The sequence below is a fragment of the Sinocyclocheilus grahami genome, unplaced genomic scaffold (assembly GCF_001515645.1).
Source record: "Sinocyclocheilus grahami isolate Dianchi unplaced genomic scaffold, SAMN03320097.WGS_v1.1 scaffold380.1, whole genome shotgun sequence".
In the NCBI taxonomy this organism is placed as follows: domain Eukaryota; kingdom Metazoa; phylum Chordata; class Actinopteri; order Cypriniformes; family Cyprinidae; genus Sinocyclocheilus; species Sinocyclocheilus grahami.
This window is the reverse complement of record NW_015505559.1, coordinates 561,779-572,824: the sequence shown is the minus strand read 5'-3', so window position 1 is coordinate 572,824 and position 11,046 is coordinate 561,779. Positions and strand designations below refer to the sequence as shown.

General features: G+C 37.5%; 1 protein-coding gene across 1 annotated transcript in view; it reads left to right on the top strand.

Moving 5' to 3' along the window:
* Positions 1-11,046, top strand: part of LOC107549767 (ephrin type-A receptor 3) — a 137,576-nt gene that overhangs the window by 65,204 nt on the left and 61,326 nt on the right. Inside the window, exons 2-3 of the mRNA XM_016230941.1 lie at positions 933-1,088; positions 6,355-6,690. Coding sequence (XP_016086427.1) covers positions 1,076-1,088; positions 6,355-6,690 — 349 coding nt within the window. The 5' untranslated portion in view covers positions 933-1,075. The remainder of the gene's footprint in view (positions 1-932; positions 1,089-6,354; positions 6,691-11,046) is intronic.

Below are 11,046 nucleotides of genomic sequence, written 5' to 3'. Positions count from 1 at the left end.
TTTATTTATATATATATATATATATATATAAGTATATATTCTTAAAAAAAATCCTCAAAATAATAAAATGTAGCACAGTTTCCAAAAAAAAACAGTTTTTAATAATAATGTTTCTTGAGCAGCAAATCAGCATATTATTTCTGAAGGATCATGTGACACTGAAGACTGGAGTACTGATGCTGAAAATTCAGATTTGCATTACAGAAATAAATTACATTTTAAAATATATTAAAATAGAAAATAGTTATTTTAATTTTGATCATATTTAACAATAGTACTGTTTTGTATTGACATTTTAAAAGAATGTATGCAGCGTTGGTGAGCATAAGAGACTTCACTAAAACAAACTAAACAAAACAAAATAAAATAAAGTACAAAAAATATTTTAACTTTAGGTTGATATAATTTCCTGTTTTTCCTTTCTTAGTATTTAATTTGTAATGGCTTTTTCTTCATTATGATAGACAATAATACCATTTAATTGGGTTTATTTGGTCTTGGAATTTGATGAGAAATGTTTGAGCTCATATTGAGACTTTGATATGTTGACAGTTGAAGACATTCTTGAAGTCTCCTCTGAAACTCTCTAAGTGACACTTGTGAGATTACTGAGAAGCAGTCTACTTTTGCTCTCCATTTAATCTCGTTGTCATTTTGAAACAATATTTCTTTCCTATGAGGTCATAACATCCACTCACATGTGCGTGTGGCCGGCCGTACGCACATCTCAGCACTGTTGGTACAGCTATTAGTTTGTTTAAGTCCGTGCAGATGATTAAATGACTTTCCATTGTGTCCGCCGATGCATATGGTCATGTGAAATGATTCGCTCCATTAAAAGTGGCAGCATAGTAATGGGGTAATGAATGGCCCTGTTGGCTAGAGACTCCCAGCATCCTAATTTGTCTTCCCTCCTGTTGTTGTCTCCACAGCCTGCCGGCCCGGCTTCTATAAGGCCTCTTCTGGGAACGTCAAGTGCTCCAAGTGTCCACCGCACAGCTACACGCACCAGGAGGAAGCCGTGCACTGCGACTGCGAGAGAAACTACTTCCGTGCGGAAGAGGACCCCGTCTCGATGGCCTGCTCTCGTACGTGCTGCAAACCTACATAAGTACATTTTATCCAGATTCTATAGATTTGACGTTACCTTTAAGCCTCCTAATTGTCTCAATTTGACCCACACTTGATTTGTTTAACTGCTTGAAACATTAGTTGAAATATTGATTTCTTCTTGTAATTTTGTGACTTTTCCTCATTTCGGGTCATTGCAAAGTTTCGACACATAGATGTGTTTTGGAAAGGCTGAACGAATAGAATCAGGACAAATAAACTTTATTTGTAGCTTGTTAAAGGCTAAAATATAAAATACATGATATTGTTGGCGTTACATGATACTAAAATATGAAACATATGAGATTGAGAACTTGTCTTCTGAATCATCCAAAGACAATTTTAAATTTTTCAGTTATTTAATCTATTTAATATTCTTATTTTATTTCCGCTGATTGCCAACACGTCATTTCTCAATTTCGTTTTGTTTAACATGATGTACTAAATAACTAAAAAATAAATAATAATAATAATAATAATAATAATAAAAACTACAAAGACAATTACAAAAAAGAAAAGAAAAAAACATAAAAACAAATTCAAAATATTAAACAAAAATATTACAGTACCTCAATTATACTAAATAATTGTTTATGGGTTTTCTTTTGTTACATGAATCTTTTTTTTTTTTCTTGATTTTTGGCAAACTGCATGGAAACCAATTTGGGTCAGATTGACCCACAACACAAAGGTGTACACAGATGTTCAACACAACAGTGCAGGACAGCAGAATCTCCACAAGCATTTAGAAGTGATGTTGTTGTACGGATAACTATTTATGTTACTTGAAACGCGGCGTTCCTGTACGCCGCGCAGCCCTCAAAAGCGCCAGAGCTTTTTGAAGGATGGTGTTTGTTCAAGGATTGATGAATTTGTGTTGGCTCGTTCTGACAAAGCTTCCAATACCCCCTCAGCGGCCTTCGAACTATCCCACCGAGAATAGCCCATGTTTGCTTATTTTTAACCGTTTCAACCGACAGGCCTCCTCGGGTTTGCATTCTCTTTTATGGAGAAGTACGCAGATGGTAGACAGATGCATGCAGCGATTGCCAAGCATTCCAAAACACATTATCCATAAATCACCACATTGCTATCAGTGCTGATTCATATCACATAAAACCACCAAGAGCCTTATTGAATTCCACGGCCAAGTTTAATAGGGTGTATCTTACGTGACATCCTGAGTAGTAGGTAGCACGTCAGATCACGCCACGCACGCTCATGCGAGTCGCTTTTTATTTTGGCTGTCGGATGCAATACTGAGTCTTCATTTCCACTTAAGCATTCATTGCCAATGTTAGTTTAAGACTTTGATGGTTACAGTGAGCGGAAAAATGCTTGAACAGAGTGTACGACTTTCATTTCTCCACTTCATACTGTCATAGCCCTCGAGTTTAAACATTTATCTTGATAGAATCTGCTCGGATGCAGGCAGTGGAACAGATACGCTTTAAGTGCAGCTCTGAGAGCGGAACTGCAATTAAAGGAAGACGACGCACGATATTATCAGCAATAATTGTGGAGGTTATTCGGAGTTCTTCAGAGATGTTTTTTTGCATGTGAATTTAATTCAGGTCATGGCTGCATTATACAGGCGGTTGTTCCGTGAATTATTGCTTTGTAAAATTTACAGTTTATGTTGCATTCAATGTCGTGTCAGTGAAGGTCGGCATTTAATCACCGGTGAATGTTTTAAAGGCATACATATTTATGCCTGTTTTTAGTACGTATAAATTGACTTGTTTATTTCTCTCTGTCTCTTTTTTTATGACCTCATAAAGGCGATATTCTGCAGTGTAAATCCTTGACGTGAGGAAAATGTCAACGGCGGGCATGTTATATAATTGTGCCACTTATCAATACCCGATGTAAACATCTCCCATATGTCAAAGAGAGAATTTCTTGTTTTGGTGGTGATTGGTCAGGTCTGTGGTAATAATGAAGGCTGTAGTCACACTTTTGGAGGCTACTTGTCAGACTGAAGTGTCCGTGTAATGGATGGCTTACCCTGGCACACCTCACATCCTCCCGCTAACAGGCCAGCCAGTCTGTTTATATTACCTGCTCACTGTGATGTCTATTATACGTCAGGATCAAAGGATGCCTTGCTCTGGCAAAGATGTTACCTAGTGACATATAACGACTTTTTCCTCCATGCTATAAAAAAGGACTTTGGTTTATGCTGTTGCCACTGCAGACTGAGGCACATTAATGCATTTTTTTTTTATCTGTGCTGACACAGACAACCTCCTTTTTATGATACTCATTTTTTATATAAAGGAAAGATCAAGGATGTGTTGTAAAATAGTAGGAAAGATTGTTCAGCGAAATATAAAAGATTCTCACCCTCATGTAATTTCAAGCTTGTATTTTATTTCAACCATGAAATACAAAATGAGATGTTAATCAAAAAATTCCACTTCAGTTTGTTTAGCAATTTTTTGTATTATTTTAGCTTAGTTTTAATTTTAGTTTAAGTTTTGGTAATATAGCTGCAGGTACTGTCACGGTGCGTGCGGGGAGATGAAGCGAGGACTCAATCGCTGGAGAAATGGTATTTTATTTTGGTAAAAAATGAAACAAAAACAAACTCAAACCACCCCGAGGGGGAAAAACAGACAGGCAGAGCTAAAGCTGCACACATGCAGACACGAAACACACACAATGAGAAATGACGGATCAGCACAGGACGGCAGACACAAGGAGAATAAATAGGAACCAAATGAGGAGGCTAACGAGGGAGACACAGGTGGAGCAACTAAAACAATAACGAGGTAACAAGATGGGAGGGGCCAGACAATAGACAGGAGAGAGCACATGGCAACAGACAAACACAACACAAGCCATGTGCTCCCAGAACACAGTCATCTGGTGGCCCTCCTGGGCACACCGGCTGAAGACTGTGACAGGTACAAGATTTATTATTATTATTCTTATTATTCTTATTATTATTATTTATGACTGCGTTCATGTGACCCTGGACCACAAAACCAGTCATAAGTAGCACTGATATATTTGTAGCAATAGCCAAAAATATATTGAATGGGTCAAAATTATCGATTTTTCTTTTATGCCAAAAATCATTAGGGTATAAGATATTTTGTAAATTTCCTACCATAAATATATAAAAACTTCATTTTTGATTAGTAATATGCATTGCTAAGACCTTCATTTGGACAACTTTAAAGACAATTTTCTCAATATTTAGATTTTTTTGCACCGTCAGATTCCAGATTTTCAAATAATTGTATCTCAGTCAAATATTGTCCTATCCTAACAAACCATACATCAATGGAAAGCTTATTTATTCTAGCTTTCAGATGATGTATAAATCTCACACTTGAGACTGGTTTTGTGGTCCAGGGTCACATATATGTGTGTGCGTGCGTGTGTGTGTGCGTGCGTGTGTGCACGCGCGTTTTTGTGACATATGAGGACACAAATTTGTATAATGACATGGGTATGACATAGATATTACAAGGAGAAGGTGACTTAGGGGGACATTACCCCATGTCCCCATTTTTAAAAATGCTTATAAATCATACAGAGTGAGTTTTTTTGAGAAAGTAAAAATGTCCTAGCTTTGTATAAAAAACAGTCGCATGCTATATTCTATGCCTTCTGAAGTGAGCACCAGACTGATGTTCAAGACCTTCAGTGAAAATCTTTCAGTCTACCCCTCCGCAAGAGCTGGTGAATGTGATTATAAAATTACATTTTGAGTGAATTATTCCTCAAGGAATGTTGCTCTTCTTTCTATAAGTGCTTTTGAAAAGGCCATTGTGTGGAATCCTGTATTTGACCTTGAAGCTAAACGTCTGATTTATTGTCATGTCAGAATCAAGGGAAAGCAACAGGGAGTGTTCTGGAATGTTCCGGAGCGAATTTGTGGAGGAGATTCCTTTGTGTAATGTTCTATTTCTTAATGTAGTATCAAATCTCTCCCCCACTTTCCTTCTCAGACTAAATGTCTGTCAAAATGGTTCTCAGGTTCAAGAGGCAGGAAACCCTCTCTAAACTCTGGGCCTTCAGTGTGTGAATTCACGTCAGATCAAACGAACCCAACATTGCACTCCTGATTTCTTCACTCACCACCATCGTTAAGGCAGGAATTTCGTTTTTATGTAATAATACCCAGAGGTCAGATATTAAATTCACAAAGTATTCCAAAATTATTTACAGTCTGGCTTTGAACTGGTGTCCATCTCTTTACTTTAATCTGAGATTTCACTCTTGTTCATATATACGCAGAAGTCTGTCACTTATTCAAATAACAGCTTGCTGTGCAGGCCTGCTATTCCAATCAATAGAGGCCGCTGGCCACACTTCATACTCCGTTTTTTATCGGGACAGTCTTTTAAAGTTAATATAACAATCCAGTGAGGACACTTCTGAACTCTGGAGTAATTCTAGAGGCTTTGCCAGCATTTTAACAAGGGGAAGGACATGCCTGCCTAAATTCCGTATCCATCTATAACTGATGACTTTAACGATTAAACCCACACTTTTTAAAGTAAACGTACATCCCCAGAGGGACATTTTATTGCTTTTTCATAGCTCATGAGATTTAATGGAGTTCTCAGTTGTGTTTCATTTAAGTATAAACTTTGTCCCAGATGTTTCTCCTGTCATCCCTTAGGAAAAATCGGGAAAAAAGACACAAATGTGTGTGAATTTGGAGAATTAATACATGTAAATTAATAAACCAATAAATAAAAATAATTTGATTTTGGCAGAATTTAATGAGTTCATATTGAGACCATTGAATTTTGATTTGAGAAGCAAATCAAATCCAAAGGTATTTGTTTCCTCTCCATTTAATCTCATTGATGTCTGCATGCTGTCTCTTAGAAAAAAGGTTCCAAAATGAGTTTTCGCAGAAGAACCATCTTGGATTCCCCAAAGAACCTTTCAGTGAACAGTTCTTAACTATTTTTCATCATGTGAACAATATTTTAATAATCTAAAGAACTGAGGTCCACTATAAAGAACCTTTTGTGGTTTTGTGGATGTTAAAGTTTTTTCATGGAACTATCAGTTCCAATAAAGAACTTTTATTTTAAAGAGTGTAGAAGAAACGTTTGAGATGGGTTTCCTGGGTCAATATTGGTTCACAGTGTCAGTGTTGAATATGCATTTTAATACCGCTCAAATGGATTTTCTTCGCGTTGTACTATATTTTTATATATTATATATATTTTAAAATTATGAGTAAATATTATATCACGTATCTTCTTTCCTCAGGACCTCCATCTGCCCCACGCAATGTGATATCTGCCATTAATGAGACGTCAGTGATTCTAGACTGGAACTGGCCGGCTGACAGCGGAGGCAGGAAGGACGTGATATTTAACGTGGTCTGTAAGCGATGTTGGCCGGGTCCCAGGCAGTGTGAACCCTGCCTAGGGGCCGTGCGCTTCCTGCCCCGTGCCACTGGCCTCACTAACACGACAGTAACCGTAGTGGACCTCCTGGCACACACAAACTACACCTTTGAGATTGAGGCCCAAAACAGAGTGTCCTCCCAAGCCCCCACGATCCGCCAGTATGCTGCGGTCACCATCACTACCAACCAAGCAGGTGAGTCTCTCATCCCAGAATGTCCTACTATTAAAGGAATAGTTCACCACCCCTTCCAAAAATGAAGGGAAAAAAATTTATAATTTCCCCACACTCATGTTAATCTGAAACCCCTAGGTTCTCTCAGCCATGAAACAGAAAAAGGTGAATTTTTGAAGAATATCCTGACTCTTTTCCATAAAACAAACTTGGACTGGAACTGTCCAGCTCCAAAAATTCACGAAAATCATCCTACATGCATTATAAATGAGGGCCATATGATTCAAGTGCTATACTCCAAGTCTTCTGAAAAAATCAGAACCAATGGTGTTTCATGTCAAATGGCTTCAAAGTGTGATTTCCTCAATATTTTTGTCATCATATATCGCTAAAATCTAGCGTAGCATTAGTCCTGGTAGGTCACGTTAGACAAGCTCGCATCAGCTGACTCTCAGCTGATCCCCATAAACCTATGGGAATACGACACCTATCTAAGCATTCATATATAAGGTCCCTCAGTATTATCAGCAGTTTTCGCATTGCTCAATAGCTAATTACCCTCCTCCATCCCCAACTCCTCCTCTGTCAGTCAGGATTCAGCCTTCTGATTCTCCTTTGAATCAGACCAATTTTAAAATGGGTACATAACATTATTGAACTTTAACGATATCTGCAATACACTCATGTTGGTTCTGTTCTGTTTACCCTGGGGGGGTTATCGCTGCTCTTGCCCAGAACAGAACCATACCGCCAATCCAAACTGTATACTAATTGTCAATCATCTTTGACGATAGTGGTCCTGACAGAACTAGGCTAATAGGAAAAATGTTCCTTTACCCACATTTTTGCAAAACTCAAAAAAATAATAATAATTTACTCCAAAAAAATAGCAGTAAAACGTCAACAAGTTCTTACACAAATTATGATTGCATCACATAACCTGCTCCATATGTGTGGCTTTTCAAATGTAGCAAACTTGCTCGGTAGCACACCTGGTACAGGATTGCACTTGCGATACGGAGTGCTCAGGTATGAGTCACGTGAAACAGGAGCCATGAAATAAACTGTTCAAAGACTTGTAGAAGCGAGCTAAAATGGCACGGTTGCTTCAGCAAATGCATTGTGTATGTTACGTTTAGCGGCACTCACCGGACATTTAATTTCCATTTAGCATTTACTGTAACTGCTGCAATACATACAAACAATGTATTAAAATGTTGCCAGATTCATGTCCATCTGTTTCACATGAACACACTTTCAAAGTGATGAACAATGAACAGAAAGCAGCATAATATCATTTTACATAAATGTTGCCACGGGATCATTTTTCCAATGAGTCTGGCTTGTATATAACACATACTAGAATATAGCATTCATATCTTTCACATGCTTGATTGTTTTATTGTGCTCTTTTTATAATTTTGTGATTTGACAGCCCTGATCAGCCAGGATTTGCCTCAAAATTCACCTTTTGTGTTCCATGAAAGAAAAAACATCATAGAGGCTCAGAATAATGTGTGAACTATCCATTTAATTCCACAGGGTCTTCTAATGGGACATTAACACAATATTCCCAAAAATTACACTTCATTCAAAGCCGCATGTATTAAAAGAAAAATGTCTTTAAAGATTTCCATTGATTGAGCGAAATGTTTTAATGGTCCCCTGAGATCAGTTGAGACGTATTCACAAAGACAATTCAATTTCCTCTCAGCGATGTGCAACAAAGCTCAACATTCCATTTGGAAGGAAGAAAAGAACCGTTTAATGCCTCCGCAAGCCTATTGCTCATCCCGCACTATCACAGCCGCCTGTGAACATATCATTCTGCAGGTGCTGGCCTCTAGTATGGCTGACTGAAGGTCACGACTCCTCAGGTTACTAAAGCAGAGGGATGCTGAACGGCAGGTCATCTGCCTCTCATTCCATGTGGGCTTCCTTTGTGAAGACTTGTGTCTCTGTTCTCTAGCCCTGTGGGGCTCAGGCCTCCTCTGTCGGTTCAGTGCCGGCTGTGGAGTGATAGGTACAGGTCCTGTCGGATGATTTAGAGTATAGGCTTTGGTCCACAGATTACAGGCTTTGGGTTCTGGTGTCATGAAATAGTAGGCAAAGACTACTTGGACTACTAGAAGTTCAAAGGCTAGGGATTGATAGTTTTGCACCCTTTTACCACAGGGAGCAGTTGACTTTGCCTGAGACCTCATAAAATCCTTACTGTCATTGTCAGAGGACTGCATTTTCACTCAGCAGATCGTTCATCTTCTGTTGTAGAACAAATGCTGATTTATCTGTGAAGAAAGGCATCTTCTTTCAGAGTGATACAGTGCTACAGGCACTGTTTTCAATATTTTTATAAAATACTAGTCTAGACATTCATTAAATTAAGTGTTAAAAATTAAAGAAAATGAGAAATAACTAACTGAATAAAAAAAATAATAATGATGATTTTATTCAGCAATAGCACTTAAATTGATCAAAAGAGACCGTAAAGACATTTAAAAAGTTAGAAAAGATTTCCGTTTCAAATCAATTCTGTAAAATAATACTGAAAAAGTTTATACAGTTTCCAAAAAAATATAAAGCAGCACAACTATTTGCAACATTGATAATAATAATAATAATAAGAAGAAGAAGAAGAAGAAGAAGAAGTTTGTTGAGCATCAAATCAGCAAATTAGATTGATTTCTGAAGGATCATGTTACTGAAGACTGGAGTAATGATGCTGAAAATACAGCTTTGCATCACAGGAATAAATTATTATTATTTTCAGAATCACCTGAATAAAATGGCAACATCAACTTTTTAATATCCACACAGTTTAATATTTTCCAATATATTAAGGCATATAGATGGGGTTATAAAAATATATTGCAAAATGTATCGCATTGTTGGAATGACCCTGGCCATAAGCACCAGAGTTTGTTGTGGGTTTAAGGTTTTTTTAGTGTTGCTAGGTCACAGCTCTGCTCTATTAAAGGTGTTTTTGTCGCACAAGGATACCTTGAGGTGACAGATTTGTGGCCCCTCAGAATGATGGGTAGTAAATGTGGATTTAAGTCCTTCATTGATGTCTCGGAGGAACATTTTAACAAACCTTAAATACATTCTGTTTTATGTTTTTATTTCAGAATATTAAGGTAATTTGTTTTTAGTTATTGTCTGTTGATTTCTATGGCCTTATTACCTTATTACCTTATTACTAACAATGTATTAATCTCTTTAGACATAGACACTCCCACTCTCAATTCTTACTTGCTTTCAAAGCACACAGTACAAAGAAGCATACTTTGGCTTAAGTGCTGCAGTTTATTGCACTGCAATGGTATTCATTTCCTCACGCAGAGACAGCACCACACCCTCATTTTCTGTCTTTTCGATTGATTTTTTCCAGTTCAGGCTGTTTCAGAAACCAAAACCAGGAAGATCGTGACCCCCTCTCTCTGTTCTTCTCTACTCTTGCTCTTAGACAAATAATCCAGGTTCCTTTACTGTCCTATAAAACACAGCCAGAATAAGGAGATGGATGTGTGAACGGCCAATCTAGTGAGTCGGGCCTGCAGAGAGCACATTTACGAGGGGCTCAGAGGGTTGTCAGCACAGCCCAATCCATCTAAACAGAGCCAGCATGTGCTCCGCAGCCCAAGGGAGACAGCACACGCAAGCTGCCCTCCATGTAAGAACGGTGCTCTTTGCTTGGCTCTCAACATCATCAGAGCTGTAAAACATTTGTGTTGAGACCTGATGGTTCTGCCATTTTAATGGGCTGATTCACCCGACCTGGCAATCGTGCCGGGGCAGGGCAGGGCAGGGCAGGGCAGGGCAGGGATTTTCAGTAATGCCAACAAAGCCTCATACTACTGTGCTGGGGTGTGCAAAATGAACTTTTTGGCACACCTGGCAATGACGAGTGAATTGAAAAAAAAAAGAAAAAAAAAAAAGTACGAAGTCAGGGGAAACTGTATTTTGCACTTTATTATTTTCTAGTGAATTATTCTTTTATTTTTTTGGTTGGTTAATTATATATATATATATATATATATATATATATATATATATATATATATATATATATATATATATTAATATATATATCATTTAAAAGTGACAGTTAAGACATTTAGAATCTAACAAAGATTTCAATTTTAAATAAATGCAGTTTATTTGAACCTTCTATACATCAAAGAACCCTAAAAAATAAATAAATAAATAAAGCATCACAGGTTCCACAAAAATATTAGGCAACTGTTTTCAACATTCATAATAATACTTTTTAGTTAGTTAGTTTTTGAGCAGCATTTCAGCATATTAGAAGGATTTCTGAAGGATCATGTGACACTGAAGACTGGAATAATGATGTTGAAAATTCAGCTTTGATCA